The sequence below is a fragment of the Ailuropoda melanoleuca genome, chromosome 8 (genome assembly GCF_002007445.2).
Source record: "Ailuropoda melanoleuca isolate Jingjing chromosome 8, ASM200744v2, whole genome shotgun sequence".
NCBI lineage: Eukaryota > Metazoa > Chordata > Mammalia > Carnivora > Ursidae > Ailuropoda > Ailuropoda melanoleuca.
Genome location: NC_048225.1, coordinates 76,324,449 through 76,343,219, shown reverse-complemented (window position 1 = coordinate 76,343,219; position 18,771 = coordinate 76,324,449). Strand labels below are relative to the sequence as shown.

Below are 18,771 nucleotides of genomic sequence, written 5' to 3'. Positions count from 1 at the left end.
TGGTTTCCATCTTGTGTTTCTGTCATGTGGATGGCTGGAGTAAAATCCAAATCCTTGCCTATGATTCAGTTTTGCCATTTTTAAAAGATACCATCAGACTTGGTGACAAGGCTGGTTAAAAAAAGTACTTCAGTTTTTCAATATTTTTTTTTAAATAGAGGATTGAGTGATGAGGTAAATGAAGTCGGCTTTTCCTTGGATAGAGACCCTTCCTCCCGCCCTTATCCCCTTTTGACCGTTGCAAAATAGCTTAGTCCAAGGAAAGGGGAGAAGACAAATGAGTCAAATAATGCCAGAATCAGCTGTTGCCAGGAAAAACACACTCCGATTCAGTTAATTTGTTCTGTTAATGTCAAAGGCTGTGATTCGCAATTAACTAATTTTAAGAAGCCGTAACCGAAAATAGCTACGTCAGCCCTAAAGTTAAAATTTGATGAAGATTAGGGTCTTTAAGTAAGAAGAACAGGGCCCCCAAAGAGGTGGTAATGTCTGTTTAAGATCATCTTGCTAAACAGGAACACAACTGGCTGGGATTTTCAAACTGGGTTTTAGCCCCTTCAGAGAAGTTGAGTGGGGTGGGAGGGGAGGGGGCAAGCCAAAGATTCTGGCAATAGAAAATGTTCCACAAATCAGGTTTGCGTACACTCAGCTTACTAATGACAGAAGCATCCCTACCGGTGAGCCTCTCTGGGACAGAGATGCTCCCCTAGCTCAGGTGGGACTAATTAGAGTGTGCATGCAGTTTGCAGAATTCCCAGCTCCCTCTCTGCAAGGCTCCATGCGCAGAAACCAGAACAGCCTGAGCAGCTGAGAAAAGCTGGGCCAAAAATGACTCCACCCGCCCCTCTCCTTCTCTTCCTTTATGTTGGAATGGGAAGATAGAATAATAATAATTTAAAAAAAAACCCAGAATGCTCATGGTTTCTGTACAGTTGCAAGTGCTTTCGTTACATTTGAATAGGGTTAAAATAAGGGTATATATGCTCTTAAATGTCAAAATCATAACTTGCTAATGAAGTCGCAAATTATCCGGAAGAAAATCACGAACAGGCACATGCCGAATGGCAGAATATTTTGCCTCTAAAAGTTCAGTTATTGCCTTTGTAATATTAAAGCCCAACAGGGAGTCGGCGGGACATGGCTTGTACTGTCTTGTCACGTTATGAGTTTCTGGTTTCAGATAAAAGAGGAGAAAGGGCCCTTAAGAAAGTAAAGAGCTAGAAAAAAAAATGAACTTCCTTCTCGGAAAGCTATGGGTTGTTTTCCTGGAGATGATGGATAATGGCATTTCAACTTTTTTTTTTTTTAATAGAGAAAATGGAGGCAAATCACAGAGGGAAAAGAGAATATGTAAATAAACGGAACAAGGTGAAGTTTCAATAAGAGCTTCCCTCAACTTTTTTCTTTCTTTTTCCATCTTTATCTTTCTTTTCCTCTTTTTTTTTTTCCTTTTCTTTCTTTCTTTCTTTTTTTTTTTTTGAAATCTTAAACCCCATTTCTGGCTTGCATTTGGTAGGATTCCTGCTCTGGCTTTTATTAAAAACAGACTTTATGTGGTCAGAATTCTTCATCTAAAGCTAAACTTGAATAGGCATAAGGATCCTGACAGCGTCTCTCTCAGGTGACCCCCCCACCCCCCAGACGGGTTTCCCTCCCATTGCGCGGAACTGGCGCTGAAACTTGAAGGCTCAGCACAAAAACCAACTTTCCTCTTTTACTCTGAAGTCTCATTTCTGTTTTACATTTGAGACTCTTTGCAAGGCCAGGGCAAGTTAGGTCTGGCTCCAAGTGGAGAATATTCTAGAAATTTTGAATAACGTAACTGGCGTCCTATAAATTCCCCAACACAGATGCATTAAACCTGGCGGTCGCCCTTCTCTAGCATGAGCTACCGATTCCTGCCCACTACCTTCTGTGCGTGAGCTTGGAAATACCAAGGGCGGCTCCATCCCGCTTAACAAATCAATTTAGCATTCAACGGTATCTCTGAAGGGTATTGGCAAACCAGCTTATCTGAAACCAAGAGGTATAGCAGCCAAGCGAGCAAACAAAGACATGCATGTTCATTCCTGAGGAAAGGCACCACCAGGTTGCTCTGGTTCCCTCTTGTAGCTAAACGGACAAAATAGCCGACTTCGAGACTCCCGTATAGGACTCCTGCCTGCCCACTCTCCTGCCCTCCCCCAGTGGCCTTCATACCTTCCTGGCACAATGGCAGATACATTCCCAGGCAGGCTGAGGTTTCCTAAAACAACCACCTAATCTTGCTTGTAATGAGACTCAACACTGACGTTTATTTATTTATTTTTCACGTGGAAGGGAAAATCTTTGCAATACTGTAGTGCAGTGGTTCTCAAGAGGAGGGGGATTTTACACCCCACGCCCCACCTCCCCAAACACACTAGTAGTGTCAAGATATTTTTAGTAGTCACAACTGGGAGAGTACGACTGACATCCAGTGGGTTGAGGCCCGGATGCTGCAAAACATACTAAAATGCAAGGGCCAGCCCCCCACGACAAAAATGGCAGTAGTGCCAAGGTTGAGAAACCCTGGTATTGCGGTTGGAAGACTGGGTTTTGGAGTCAGACTGCTTGGGATTAAAGCCCAGCTCCATTAGGGTCTGGCTGAGCAGGCTTGGGCAAGCTGTTTGAACCTCTGTGCCTCATTTGTACAATGGACAGTCACCTCTCCTTTTGGGTTGTTGTGAGCAGTAAACACAAATGTACCTGCAAAGCACATAGGACAGTGCCTAGTATACGTTGAGAGCACAATAAATATTAGCTATTGCTTTTACTATTATTACCAGAAATTTAGCTCAGTTCCAAATAAATTGTAAGCTGAATGTTGTTTTTAGAGGGAAAGAATATAGGTTTGAGAGAACATATATCCTTTTTGATTAGGACCAGAGTGATGATAACCCTGACAGCCAAAGTGCTTTCCCGTTTATCAGCCTCATTACATATGGTTTGGGCAACAACCTTGTTGAAGCTGTTCCTACTTCATAGATGGGGCACCCCTAGCTCAGAGTTGAATGAGCTGTGCAAGGTCCACAGATGAGGCCTTCTGATTCCACATCCCCTGCTAGTCCTCTATTCCACCCTTTGTTTACGAATTTAAGATGCCCCTTCTCTTCATTACACCCAACAGCTTGAAGGTCAAAATAAATGTAAGCCCCGTAATCAGAGAATGAGGTGACTCAGGCTTCGTGGGTGGGAGGAAGTCACTCCCCCTTCATGGTACACGCAGAGGATGGTTTTCCTTCATAAAGCACACAAATATTTTAATCGTCTGAATTGAATTTTTTTAAGAATTAAATTTCTGTATGAGCTGATTTCCTTTCCTTTTAAAATTTCAGATGTTGAGGAAAAAACCTCCTAACTCCTTCTATTTTTAAAATCTCTAATTATACACATTGTACGTATTTGACTGTAAATGTATAAAGGAGAGAACATAGCTTCAACTATATGCATGTTCCAAGTGTCATTTATTCACTATTTTGTTTCACCAGTAAGCCTAAAAAATCTGCGTCCACATGCCAAAATGTACTATTCAAATGTACAATGTTCCATCTCATATACTGTTAGTGACTGCACGCAGCCAACATCATGTCTGTGCTGAAATTTCTATGCTTAGTTTTTAAAACATTTTTGCGAATGAATCAGCCTGGTTTTTACGTGGGCTACATTAAAGTTAATAATGCTGGGTTTAAGGGCTATAGTTCAGGGGGCAAATGGATAATACTCCTTGAAGTTAGTGGTTTTCTAGAATTCCTTTGGTAATAGAGAAGGTGAGGCCTTAGCTCCTGATACTCTCTCATGACCCACGGAGCACACAGCTTGCAATAACCCAGCCATGGCTCTTTCTTTCCTTTCAAAGTGCTCTCTCAAATTATACAAACAGCTGCCCAAATGTCATTCACTTGGACCCCATTTTCTTTGGTTCCATCTAGTTTGTGCCAGTTGATAATGAGAGGTTTGGACCACATATTGGTTTTTAAATGGTGTCACAGACTCCACGGTGTTCCCGTGATACCTCTCCCCTGGGTGAAAATTGCAAACGTGTATGATAATATCTTTGCAATTTTCTTTTCCAAATAAATTCTGTCTGTTACGCTAGAAGAAGAGAACCAAAAAGAGCGTCCCCAGCGTGTGCGGCCTGCAGGGCACTCACCTGGGGACGCTGGGCGGGGCCCTCGTGGGCCGGGACGGAACTTGTGGGGGTGCTCCGAACCAGTCGCTGCTGCTGCTGCTGGGAAAAGGGGGTAGCGGGCCGGGCCTGAAGGGCACCGGGGGCGCCCCCGAGTGCGGTCCGGGAGAAGGGATGGCGGGTGCGGGCCCTCGGCTGGAGGCTGGCCGCGTGAGGGGAGTGCTCAGGGTCGGCCGCCTCTGGGTGGTGGGGCTTGGAGGGGGGGACCTGAGGACAGATGAGAGCAGCTTCAGTCCAAACTCATCTTCAAAAAAATATTTTACGAATTCCGGGCTGCTTTGTAAAAATTACGCTTTTGACTCAGTAACTGGGATCCAGGTCAGGAACGTTGAAAGGTGTAAAAGGAGGAGCGCCTGGCTGGCTCTGTCCGAGGAGCACGGGGCTCCTGTTCTCCAGGTGACGGGTTTGAGCCCCACCGTGGGTGTACAGATTACTTAAATAAATGTTTTTAAAAAAGGTATAAAAGGGGCAAATGATGAAAAGTTCCCCTCCCCCAACCCTTCACTCTGTGGAGACAACCAGTAGTAGTTTCCTGTGTATCCTTTTCAACTATAGTCTATGATACAACACAATACAATATTCTCTCTATATACATAAATTCTTTTTTTGGTACATATTAGAACATAACGTTCTACACCTTTTTTTTTTAAGTTTCGCATTAGCTTGACTATCTTTTCATTTCAGTGTAGCAGTCTTGAGACTCGTTTTGAGGACCGTGTGACAGTCCACTGTGAGGCTGTATCGTGTTCATTTTTGAAGGGATAATCTAACCTTCTCTCTCTCTGAACTTGAATAGCTTTTTCCCTCTTCATTCTTTAGGTTCATAATGGTTTAGGGAAGCACACTCAGAAACTGACACTGGACAAGCCTGGCGGGCCTCCGGTGACATGGGGACATCTTCTTACCTGCGGGAACGCTGTATCCAGGAGTCATCCACAGGAGGCGGTGCAGGGGTGAACGTGGTGGCTGTGCTGATGTCACCAATGATCCCAAGGGCTTCTTTAAGGGCCTGGTACATCCGCAGCATCTCATCCCGGCGCTGGGCCTGCTCGGCAGACTCCTCCATCAGGGTATTTTGGTCCTCTGAAGAATATAACTGGGCTAGGAGCTCTGAATTTATGAAATCTTTAACCTGTCAGGCCACCACAGAAAAATAAAAATGGGAATACATGAGCGATCAAATGGTATAAACCAGTTCAGAGCCCGTGGACAAAGTCCTCAATGGTCCACTCTAGGGAAAGGTGCATGACGCACGACGTACACAAGATGTGCAATGTGTATGCATCTGTTTACTCTTATTTTCTTTGTTGTCCTCCCAAGCCTCAGTACCAGTGCAGGAACACTTTTCCCTCTGTCTTATGGCTGTGGACTAAAGGAAAACCTAGATTAGCTGGAAGAGGACTAAACCTTGCCATCACCACCAGAACAGGGCCTGTTGGCTACGCAAACATTTCCACATTGTCGTCTGAGCCTGCTTGGCATACAGATGAGGGCCGGTACCAGGAGGTAAGCAGCAGTATTTTCAACAGAAAACAAGGATATAAAGAAACCTAGGTAATAACACAAGTTATCCACTCCTTGGTATCCCCAGTCCTTTACCTCACTTTTACCAAAATCAGTGGAATACTATTAAGATCCCAGGTTTCAATGTCAACTCAAAAGTGGAATGAACACCAATAAGTGAATTTTTATTAAATACAGAACCTTATATAATCATGCAAGTTGATTTACAAAAAAAGGGGGGGGATATAGTCTTGGCTTTCTAGAAGTTTACAATAGAACTAAACAGTAATGAGTACTGACATGAGTTTCCGTAGTTAATGGATATATGGAAATAGTCTTCAGTATGAACAATGTATATGAGTCTTAGGGGAGGGGCAGTTTGTAGCAGAATGAGGACGGAGAGGATGCCTACATTGCACAGCACCGAGGGAGGGAGCACCAGCCGCCATATCTCATCAAATCGAAGATACCAGTGATTTTAAGACACACCATAATTTTATGTGCCACTAAGAAAGAGAAACCACTTTCAATTAAACGACAGAATGCCAAGATGCCGCTGAGTGTAACGTGCATCTTCATGTCAGAACTATTAAATGTGAAACAAGTGAATGTGAGAATCAGCAAAAGACGGTAGGTCCTAAGTACCTTTGCAAGTTATCTGATCGGATTCTCACCACGTACTTATGAAATTTATTATGATCCCAATTTTACAGATGAAGAAACGGAAGTTCAGAGAGTTTAGTAACTTGCCCAAAGTCACGTAACATTAAGTTGAACCCCGAAACTTGGGACTCAAAGTCTAGTGCTCTTTCCGTTACCCCTTACCCCACTTTGATTGACTGCTTAGCAAAGACACCTTATGTTTAAGTGTCATGATTTCAGAGTGGTATCGCAAGCATGCTGGTTAACTTAGCCTACAAAAATAAACCAACTTGGATTTTTCAGTTTCTCTGTTAAATGAGACTAATGCTTATCTAAAGTCACTGGATCTTTCTAAGAAAGACCAAAGGGCAGCATTTTTAATTGTTACAAATTTAGGCGGACAGCGGCACAGCTGTCAGAGGTTCAGAATTCCTGGGTTGTAGTGAAATATGTAACCAAGAGATGACAAGAGTCGAAAACACTGTACAGCTTCATTATTTTTTAAAGGTATCAAATTATGTAAATAATTCTACTGATCAGAAAACTCGGCTAAATCACAGCTTCACTGTGGTGAAATAAAAAGTATTTTCTCCACATTTTGCAAACCAAGAATGATTCAAATGTGGAAGTGATCTAGTAGACAAGACGTATTTGCACAACTGTCTAGTAGGGTAGAAGGTTTATGTGTGATAGCTGTGGAAGGTAAGCTTGGCCAGGTAACCTGCGGCCAGATGTGAAAGCCTTGAACGCCAAGAAAACTGCTTGAACATTATCCACTGGGCAGTGGGAAGCCACGGAAGACTTTTAAGCAAGTGAAACAACTGAAGAGAGTTTTAGGAAAATTAATCTGTGATTGGAAAAGAATTTGCAAGGGTGGTAGCAGAGAGGAAAAAATCTGATAGGAGACCATTACAGATCATTTCTGAGATGGTGGGGCTTTCATTTACCGAGACTATAGTGGCATAGAAAAGATGGGCACATACCAATTACACTATAGAGGAAAAACCAGGTGCGTGTGGTGCTGTTTTGATGTGAAAGGGCAAGAGCCAAAGGAACAAGGACACTTCAAGCACTGAGGGGGGGGTGAGTTGGAGAACAGAAAATCAAAAGTCAGGAAGGAAAGTTAAAGTTAGAGGAGAGACAGTCAATTTGGCTTAAGGAATATTTCACCCCTCTCTTTTTTTTTTTTTTTCCCTTTGGAGATTTAGTCACTTTTAAAGCACACTTGCAGGTACCCACAAGGAGTCAGGGACATTTGCGCGAATCTTCCACCACTGGGTGTGTGCGCGCACTCAGATAGATGATGCAACACAAAACTCAAAACCAGACAATTTTCCTGGCAGTGAACAGCAGTTGGACTAGGCTAGTTTGAAGCTTTACATCTAACTGGAGTATCACTTAGAATCTATTAAACACAATTTAAAAGAAGGTCCTTCCAAGAATAGATTTAAAGCAGATCTGAATTAAGAAGCGACTGTCAAACCAACCACGAAATAAAATAATAAGGGCTTGTTTCACCATTCTGATCAAAGATCCGCCTTGAATGAGCTCTTCCCCATCAGAACATGACACGCTAAAACTTGCCTACTATCCCAAGGATTTGGCAATGTTCTGAATTAATAGGAGTATTACTACTGGCCTGGGAGAAAATGGGAGTACAGTGCAGTGGTTAAGAGCGCACGCTCTGTAATCAGACAGCTCCACTCTGAATCTGAGCCCTAGCTCCCACACCTAACTGTTCTTGAGCAAATACCCACCTCTTCAGTCTCAGGCTCCTGATCTGTAAAATGGGGACAGTGGTGGCAGCTGTCTCAAGAGCTGTTGTGAGGATCAAGTGAAAGAATGATTATAAATTGCCTCGCACAATGCCTAGCATTTCGTTAGTGCTCTGCAAGCATAAGCTGTTGGTTCTGAAGCATGCGGATGAAATTGGCATGAGGTATGTAGAGGGAGAAGAACAAATAGAAAGGTACTGCAATGGCGCAGGCGTCGAGAGACGTACACAGTTCAATACACAGCGGAGGTTAACGTTTTATTTTGCACTGAAATGAAATTTTAGAAAGACTCTTCCCCTGCTAGTGTAGCTTTGGGATGCCACAACTGGAACAAAGGTAGGGGGACGTCAGGGAGTTTCCAGACACTTCAGGGACTTTCTGAGCAGTCTGTATGTCTGTGGTGCAAATACATAAATCAGGATTCTGCACGACAGTTGAGGCCCAGTGAGATCCCTTGGAGGTGATGGCATTTTAGAATATACCTCACAGAACATGACATAAATGAATTATACTTGGATGCAAGACTTGAAGTAATATTTATGCTTTTAATTATAACACCTTATAACCTATACATTTTGGTATGGGTCACAAAAAAATTCTCCTACACAAAACCTCATTCCAGTTCAGACTCGACAGGCTAGATAAACAGGCATGACTGCACCATGTCGTTCTGCTCAGTGTAAAGGAATGTGAGGTCATTAAAAATGTTCCACATGTTTTCCTCTCTTTCTTACTTTAACCCTTCTCTATCAACCTGCAATAGTTGTGGATCTTAAGCCTTCTTTGTCTTCATAATTAAGACCATTTTAAAGCCTTCACAAATAGAAGGGACGTTGCCAGGATTTTCACACAATTCTGTTACTAAGGAGACCATTTCCTTAAAATCTCTCTGTTTCTAGATGGGAGGGAGTCTGCAACACAGTGATCGCTCGCATTCACATGAATACATATATAAAAGAGTGTAATTGAGCAGTTTAAGTTTGCTTAGTTTGGGAAAGGGGCTTGGTTAGGAGCTTGTGATTTTCTGAGATCTCACAATCCTTTCACGTCTGCTCTAGCTTCCTTTTCATTTCTCAGGGACGTATTTCTGCGAAAGACCGGTGACGTTTCCCTTCTTGAAAAAATGATATCCTTTGCCTCACGAACCTAATGTCAAGCCAAAGAAGTTAGACACCAAAAAGCACCCACTATACAATTCCAAACTTCAAGAACAGTCAGAGCTAAGATGAGCTATTCTGTAAGGAATCAGGAGGGTTACCCGTGGTGGAGAGTGATGGGAGCGGGGAGGATGTGGGGGCGGGGGGAGGGGGCTTCTGGATCCTGGTTCCTTGAGCAGGATGCTGAATTCTTGACCCGTGGAAACAAATCAGTGCCCTGGTATTTAAGGTGTACTTTCCCCTCAAATAATGAACATTTGAAATAACACTCAACTTCATACACATGAAAGTTACAGTCAGTTTGAAACTAGGGCACATGTTACTAATTTTCCAGCAAAGTGCCACTGGCCAAGGAGAGTAAATGTGGAGCTCCAGGGGTCCAGGGGTCCAGGCAGCAGCACGCACTCCAAGTGTGAAACGCCTCCGGGCTTCATATTTGATTCTTAAAAAGTTTCATAAAAACTTTACGTTCTATTTTGTATTATCTGGGTGTGTTTGAATTACTAGTTAAGATTTAAAACATTGTTTCTCATAGTCAAACAAACCCTAATTAAATCTTCGAGGAACTGAGCCCTCTGGGAAGATACACCAGGTACATGCTATGGGCAGAGCGGCCCCCTAGTTTGAGAAGGCTGAGCTCCATAGTTTGCCTCACCTTGCCATATGCGTTAACTGACCGAGGATGAGAAGATCTGGGTTTTAATCTTGACTCTGCCAGTCCCGGCCGCGTGACGCTGGGCGAGTCACTTAGCCTCTCGGAGCCTCAATTTTTTCATTTATGATCTGGGCAAAATAGTGAGTACCTAGTGGGTGATTGTCCTGTGGGTGCCAACAGGACGATGTACCGCTTTGTCATTCAGACTCTCACAATAAAGCTAGATTCCCTTTCCCGATTCTTGGACAGAGAATCTTCTGGTGGGGTGAGCTGCAGAGAAGAGGCCCTCAAAGTTGCGCTTGCCATGGGGCGCTGAGTGTGCGTGAACATTAAAGTCCTGAGCAAAACTCTGCTGCTCCGACTGTATCCTGTGCAGAATGACCGGCTGTCATAAACTTGCTGTTTCTTTGTGCCGTGTTCCCCAGTGCGCTTAAGCAATGCAACAGCTGCTGAGCTTCCACAGACAAAGGCTTACAGTATGTCTGAGGCAAGGCATTTATTGCTGGCTTTAAACTTCTTAAATAATTCCATATGGAGACTTGAGTGGCAGAACACTTAATGTAAACTTTCAAAGGAAACTGCCCACCAAATTCTGAACTTTATAAAAGTTGGCTGAAACATATTCTTTTCCAGAAGGCAGGGCAGCCATTCCCATTTCAAAGAGGAAAGGCCACAGCACGGCTTTCGACGGTGATTGTCCACAGACAGGACCCCGCTGCAGGCACTCACTGGTTCTGGAGAAGAGCGTGCACCCAGAACCATCTATAGAAGCAGCTGGGTTAAGTGGATGGAATTTAGAATGAGCAGTCAGAGTATTTATTTCCTAGCTGTGATTCTATGATGAATTCTCTATCTTGAAGATCTCTTAACATCGAATAAATAGCCAACACGTATGCATGACATGGTGCTGGGTGTTCAGCGCGTTTCTGGTCCTTGTATTCAACAGGGCCCTTCCAGAGTGAACACAAAGGGCTCAGACGTTCTGTCCAATAAGATGCCCTGAGAATATGGCATTTAAAAAGAGCAATTTATATTTTTACATATATGTAATTATCAAATATATGACATATATACATATATGTATATAGATTTAACTATGTATTTTTACATATCTAGTAAAAAAGCAGACAAAATAATACTCCAGGAAAAGCGGTCATCTGAGATACATAAAACTATTTTTGGACAGATATAAAAAGTTAAATTTCAAACAAAGATAACCATAGTTTCGTTAAGAATCCAGCATTACATGATGTTTCTGTTTTCTCCACATTCCAGTGAGTCTTGGCATCAAGGTCTTCTTTCTCATTATTCTCATGCAAGGTCTCTCTCAAGACAGCTTGCAGAGCTCTCCCTCCAAGGAGAATTCCCTGGAGGTGGGGGTTCAGCCATTTCATTAAAGCCAACAAGCACACCAGTGAGAGGTGAGGGCAATTACCCTCATGTTTCTTTGTGTATGTGTGTTTCTTGAGAAGGTGAAAGTCCGATAGATTTGTAAGAGGGTCTTTTTTTCTTTTTCCTTTTAACTAATTAGTGTCAGGCGACTCCTCGTGCTATAGACTGTAAGTGCTATTTCCTGTGCTGATGATTTAATATAGTGCAGAGCAAAGCAGTGTTTGAACTGATGGCAGCACTAATGACTTGCGATAAAACAGTGAAAAGATAAATGATGCTTAATCAGGAAAGTGTTTAAATAAGCAAGTGCCTGGATATACCACAGCAAAACAACCTGAACTCATTTAAGTAAAATTAAGAGGGTAATTTAAAAAATACACAGACGATTTGTTTAGTACTCTGTATTTTTCAAAATGGCACATAGTCGAATTTATTATGTTCTCTGACAATTTGGTGAGGCAGCTCAGTGTTCTTATCGTAATTTTAGAAGTGACTGACTTTGACTCAGAGGGGCCAAATAATTTGCTTCAGGTCACACAGCAGGCCATTGACTAAGCTTAAGAATACAACTCATGGTTTCCAAGCTTCCAATATATTGCTTACTTACGCTGGTACTTCAAAGCGTCCTACTAACCTTGTTTGATTATGCAAAAATGTGCATGGGAATAGAGCTAAAAACCATGGGTGCTTAGAGCTTCTTCAAGAAGGGTTTCCTTCAAGGGGTTTCTTCAAGGAAACCTTTCTTCAAAGAATGAATATACCATGAACCACAAACAGAATGTCATATTTACAAACACAATTTTGAAAGAAATCTTGAAATATGGATAAGGGCTCTTTATAGTTCTGAAATAGGCAGGCAGCCACATTGGTTTCTTACAAATGTGTTTTTCATAGTACTTCTATATATACTATCTTCTGAAATAAATCCCTAAGCCAGGTGCCTTTTCTACAATTAGAATTTTACCTATGGAGGAAATGGATGCAAAGAAATTGACCACCTTGTCTTGAGGTCAACAGAATCTGTAGCACAACCAGCCTTAGAATATAGGTTTCTCCTGAATTTGAGTATGTTTAGTGCCTTTGCCAGCTAATTTGTATGTATTACAAGCAAACGTTCATAATATATCATCGATTTAAATAAGAAGGTGTCCGGAGAAGACAGCTAGAACTAAGAATGTTGGTGTCTCCTTTGCAAGAGTCAGAAAAGCCTGTTATAAAACACCGCATCATAGCCTATCTTATCTAAAAGATAATTCCTCAAATAACTTGTAATATTATTTGTACTTTAATAAAGTAGCTGCTGAAAGAACCAAACTAGACCATGTAATTTAAGTGTCATATCCTGACTACTGTAAAGTAACCATGAAAAGGGAGGGATTCTGTACGATCCAGATTGGCTGGGGGCTCCTCCAGCAGGCACTTTAACATCCATGGCAATATCACCGTTACCTTAGAAAAGAGAAGTTGACTGACTTTGAATCCAAGAAGATAGGACAAAAAGCCATTTCCCAGGTTAAAATAGCATGCCATAGTTTTTAGAAGGTGAAAATAATCATATCAACATATTTTATGCGTTTATATGTAGAAAATAATACATATTTTTTGCCTTTAATCTCAAAGTCTAGGAGCCGGGGCATCTGGTTTTATTGCTGGCTTGGCAATTAACTCACACCCTGACCACAGCTACAGTACGTTTGCTCTGCTTTATTGCGAGCAAATGCACACTCTTCAAGAGGAGAGAGGCGATAGGGAATACCACAGTACTGTGGCTGTAAGTTTCATGTTGGCTTTCCTAAATTCTCTTTCACTGGTCAGTCACTTACCACCTGTAAAGAAAATGAGGAACCTGGGTAATAGGTATTTCAACCATCCAAAAAATATCACAGAGAAGCTGATGAGAATATGAGCAGTTTCCACATCAAGATGGGTTAGAAGTTAAAATGAGACAGTTTATAATCACTTACATTATTGATCATAAGGTGCATTATTGTTTTTGGAATTAGATCTCGAATACATTTGTTGATGATAGACATGTAGGAGTCTACGAGGTTGCGAATGGTCTCCACTTGCCTCTCCAATTGTGGGTCCATGGAAAAGTTTTCTGCTTGGCCATTCTCATCATTTTCAGTCTGAGAGAAAGGAAAGAAAACATGGATTATTTCACATTCGTTCAGAAGGAAAAAAATACCATACGTTATCAGATGATCAACTTCTGATCACTCAATTTGGAGTTCTATTACTAGATGGTTAACATCTTTATCTTTTTTTTTTAAAGATTTTATTTATTTATTCGACAGAGATAGAGACAGTCAGCGAGAGAGGGAACACAAGCAGGGCGAGTGGGAGAGGAAGAAGCAGGCTCATAGCGGAGGAGCCTGATGTGGGGCTCGGTCCCATAACGCCGGAATCACGCCCTGAGCCGAAGGCAGACGCTTAACCGCTGTGCCACCCAGGCGCCCCGGTTAACATCTTTATCTTAAACATATCCATTAATTCTGAAAAGAGATCAGAACCATGCAGTTATTCCTCTACTTTTAGCGACCCACAGCCTAGCAAAAGCAACGATTCTGAGTGAATGCTGAGATGAATAACCAGATAAACAGGGCACCTAACAACATACCTCTGGAGAACAGTCTAATCTTCAGCCATTTGCAAGCTGGCCAAAGAACTGAATCCAAGAGAATGATGCAGATGTAACCCTCTGGGAGGGGTCTCCAGGGATTCTATAGATTAGAAATAACCTTGGTGTTGTTCTGGAACTCCTAGGTCTGTTCTGGAATGGATCAGCATTGGGATCAGCCCAGGTTTTAAAACTAAATCTCCTAGGCCTGGCCTGGAGCCAACGTAAGAGATATAGAGAACAATCCATCTTTCCGTGCACTTGCTGGAATTTGTTCTGTAAATTCATGCTTCTGTCATCACTACTAAAGGCTGGCTCCATTGTGGAAAACTTACAATTTTAACTTCCAACTTGTTATTCTTTGAATAAAACAGAACACATCTATACACAAAGAATTTATTTGTGTAACATGAGAGAAGCATCTGTTTTCTATACTATGGGACTTGAGTTAATTAATTTTGGCTTATCCACCAGAGGCTGGGCTGGAATGGCATCTTCATCATTAAGGGCTGACCTATTGGCTTGGCATTGAAATCAATTTAGAACAAATGGTCTCCATTTCAAGTCAGGTTGAACCATCTAAGCCCCAGAACATGATACAAATATTGTTAGTGGTCTGGCTACTTTCTAACATTTGGAAAGATTTAATTACAAATGCAAAAAAAGGGGGGGGGATAATTTATTGCTTCCATTGTAGACATGAAGTACTTTTCCTTGGAAATGTACATACTTTGATCTGCCAGGTTTTCAATCATCCTATCAGTTCTAGGCAAAGCCCTGTGCTTAAATGGATCTGTAAATGACAAACTTTTCCTTTGAATCAATACGCGTGTGCGAAATGCATCTTTGTAGCAGAGAAATATGTCCTAATCATTTATATAGGCGTCTCTTGCTCAGAAATATCCAATCCCTTTTAAAAATATTACAATAATGTGCTCACTCTACAACACGACAGTGGTTTCTCCAGTCCTGAGAGTGTGACCCCACGCTTCCGGGGGATAGTTTGAGGACATTTCTGAGGCATCGTACTGCTACACCAGCAAGAAGGAGGAAGTTTCAAAAGCGACAGTTGTTTGAAATGGTCTTTGGTCACTGAGAGAAAGAACTAAATCAAGTCTTCTGCAGTTCTTTATTTTTATTATTAATTGGTGATACACGAGCACATGAGGATGTAGGACAAATGGGTCAAAAGCTGAGGCCGTAAAGTGGTAAAGTGACAGAGGGAAAAACCAGTCGTGTTTCCAAACTTCTTTCTAGGGTATGAAAACCACTGCAAACGTCCAAGTTGGAAGAGTCAGTGGTAACTGCAATGTCATTTTAAAGAGAATGTATTTGAAAGTGAAGACCTCAGGTTCAAATTCAGGCTCTATTGTGTACTGGTTTTGTGGCCACACTTCAGTAACTTGATGTAATTAGAACTCAGCTTCCTATCTCTAAAATGGGGAGACACGGCCCTGGTGAACTTGTGGAAGCTAAAGGAGATAACACATAGGAGATGACCTAGCAAGGGCCTCAATAAATGTTAGCTGCTTTCTTTCCTTTCTGAATATCCATGGAATAAGAGTTAGAGAGCTGCTTGACTCTCAACATACACTATGAAAACTTAAGGTGAAAAATTTGAGTATAAAACATTTTCAATTCAAGCAATATCAAAATCGCAAGTGTATTTTTTTTTTTACACCTCCATGTTTTCTGCAAGCTGGTCCCCTTTACCTGGACCCCCCCCCCCACCTGTGAAGATCTTTCATCTTTCAGAGCCTTGTTTCATCATCACCTCTTCTGGACAAGCTTCTGATGATGCCCAGACCCCCATTGCTCCCCCCACTTTGTACTTCCCTCTGTGTCTTGTATTCACTTTTATTATTTAATACCCAGCCTGGGTTTATGCTCCTCTCCTATTAGATCTGGGGTCTTGCTTATCTCTCCCTTCCCAGCACCTGGCACAGAGCTCGATGCGTGGGAGCAGGAGTTAACAAATGCACAAGGGTTTTACCTAAATCGAGGAAACTACTTCAGTGCGTTTCAGGGGCTCCAAGTGTGTGTGCCTACATGTCAGAGACACTGCAGACCAGAGAAACCCCAGGGTGATGAGTTAGGACCCATGACTACTTGATAACAGTGAGAATGATAAAATGATTATGAAATTAGGGTTATAAATAAGAACAGATGACTGATAGCTTTGTGAGGAAATATCTTTTATACAAAGCGACATAAGCCTCCATAATGGATAAAATACAATTCAGTTTGTCTCTCTGATCTGAAATATACTGAGGTTTTGCTATGGTATTGAACAGTCGGGGGTGATGACATTTCAGCATCAATATTCCACCTGTCCCAGGAACACTTACTGAGTACTTGCTGTGTTCTAGGTACTCTGCTCGGTACTTTGCGTGGAAGATCCACACCACAACCTTGTTACTGTCAACCCACAGAAGAGCATGTTGAGTCTCTAAGAGCTGAAATTACTTCAGTAAGTATAAGATGCATATGATTTTAACAAATTTCTTTTCTTCCATAAATATAAAAAAATCAAGAAGTATTATGAGACAGTGAAACATTCATAATACATCAAGTCAGTTTCATAGATAAAATAATAAATGTAAAAAGAGTTTCCAGGAAAAAGATGTCATTGAAATATGGCTATTTGTAGAAAAAAAAAGACTGAAACAAAAGAGAAAAACAGAGTAAATAGTATTTTTAAAAGAACCTGCAGAAATACAAAACACCAAGAAATTATATCATCATCCACATGTTTACATAGAAACACTGAATTTTCCCATTTCACACTACTTTTAACATTTAGATTTACTTTACTTTTTGCCTATCAAAACACGCAAAAGATGTTCACTTTCACTTTTTAAAAGCAGATGCAAATAATAAGGCAAGTGTCAGAGTGAATGGAGAACACCGAATGGATTAATTCTCAACACTAAAAAAAAAAAAAAAAAGTATTCCAGAATAACCAAAAAAAACCAATTTGAAGTTCTCTTTAGCTTTTGGAAATAATATGTGGTCACATACAAACTTAAACTACTCAGATAATATCATGGATGTGACAGGGAGTCACAGAACTCAGAATGCAAGTTGAATTTCTTTTCTGATTTTAGAAAGAAAGAAGAAATACTTGCCCTTTCTAATATATCTAAGATAAATGGGGGAAATGTGCATAGATGGACTTTTTCTGTTAACTGAGTAATTTCAGAGAGCAAATGTTCCCTTTTCTCTGACCCAGTTCTAACCAAATTCTCTGTCGTGCTCTTTTCTGTATGTATACTGTGTATGACTATGTATTTTTTCTTTGTTTAAATTATAGGATTGCAATAGGATTCTTTGCAGTCTAAGCACTGAAGTGACAGCTGTTTATCATTATCCTCATCAAGGGAATGTAAAATAAAAATAGTAATTTGTCTCTGATCTTTGAGGCAAAAAAGAATGGTCTGCAAACATTTAACCTTTTATGGGCAGGTTCATTGATGCTGTATACAAAATGTGAATAATATTGTGAAAACAAGCTTTCTTCTGAAAAATACAATGGACAGGCCTTCCTATTGCAATTTTGTTCTAAACAGCTTTTGTGAAATCTAATGCAACTTAAACAATGAAAAATAACAACTCAGCACTGTAAATTGTTTATACACAATATTATAATTTTCTCTCTTATGAAACTATTTGCACGGTATTCAAGAAACAGTCCATTTTACAACATTTTACTTTAAAAGCTTTCTCCTAGAGACTTAATATTTTAACGGTGAGAGGATAAAAGGGTCGAATCAGAAATAATTCCCACCATACCTTAAAGCAACCATTATAGATCTGGGTTTGATGGGGATGTCTATTTTTCATGTGTTTTGTTTTCATCTCTTTTCTCTACTTAAATTTCTTATTGGATTATGTCATAGGCTTCTTGGAGGATCACTGAAACCATTTATATAAGGTTATTTTCTTAAGGTGACTGCAACTCTAAAAGTGGAACGATAGAAATGCAAAATATCCTGGCAAAAATACGTACATAAACACACGAGCTAATGGGGGGGTTGCTGCATCTCTTCTCGCCAGTGGAAAGCACTGCACGATAACCTACAGATCAACACAACTGATTTTTCCAGATAAGCAACACTTGCCCCTTTCTAAGGATCTTCTTATTGCCATACAATTTCTCCGCTCCCTTAAACAAACAGTAAAAAATATCATTTAACTTTTTTGTAGTGAATCAGGTCATCATTATGAAACTAGTGTTACCATGGTAACACAGCTTTGAATTTTCCAGCCCCACATTAGGAAGAATGTCTCCCTGAAAAACTTTCCCCACTTTCAGTCATGTACTTCTTCTAATTTGCAGAGGCTAATTAGAGGCTAATTTGCAGAGGCAGGCAACCAAACCAAAAACTATGGAGGAAACATGCTCCAGAAAGCCTTTGAGAGGAGTAGAGATTGTAGTCTGCTGTCTTGGCACAGGTATTTCATTAATTAATTCAAAAAAATACTTGTTTAATGTCTCAGGTGAACTGTGAGGGGTACAAAGGAAGTCGAACAACACGGGCTTGCTGGGAGCTTCTCCTCTGGCAGGGAGGACGCAGGGTGAGATGAGTCCATGAGTCTGAGGTGGGCTTCAAGGGGAGTCCTTACGGATGGCCACACTAGAGACGAAGCTTCCGAGCTGGGTGAGATTTCAGACCGACACTGAGGGAACACGCCCACTGTTCTATCTTTAGCACTTAGCCCAGTACCCTATATGTATCAGGAGCTTCACAAATATGTGGAACATCTGAAGACAAAAACTCACCCAGGCCATCTCCTGAGGGATTAGGTTTCTGTTTCAG

At 41.2% G+C, this 18,771-nt stretch overlaps 1 protein-coding gene across 9 annotated transcripts in view; it reads right to left on the bottom strand.

Annotated features, from left to right (window-relative positions):
- DNM3 (dynamin 3) overlaps positions 1 to 18,771 on the bottom strand; it is a 532,818-nt gene that overhangs the window by 27,983 nt on the left and 486,064 nt on the right. For all 9 annotated transcript variants that reach the window (XM_034666734.1, XM_034666737.1, XM_034666735.1 and 6 more), the window contains 3 exons: positions 13,296 to 13,460; positions 5,113 to 5,339; positions 4,172 to 4,414 (listed from right to left, as the gene is read on the bottom strand). In XM_034666734.1, coding sequence (XP_034522625.1) covers positions 4,172 to 4,414; positions 5,113 to 5,339; positions 13,296 to 13,460 — 635 coding nt within the window. The remainder of the gene's footprint in view (positions 1 to 4,171; positions 4,415 to 5,112; positions 5,340 to 13,295; positions 13,461 to 18,771) is intronic.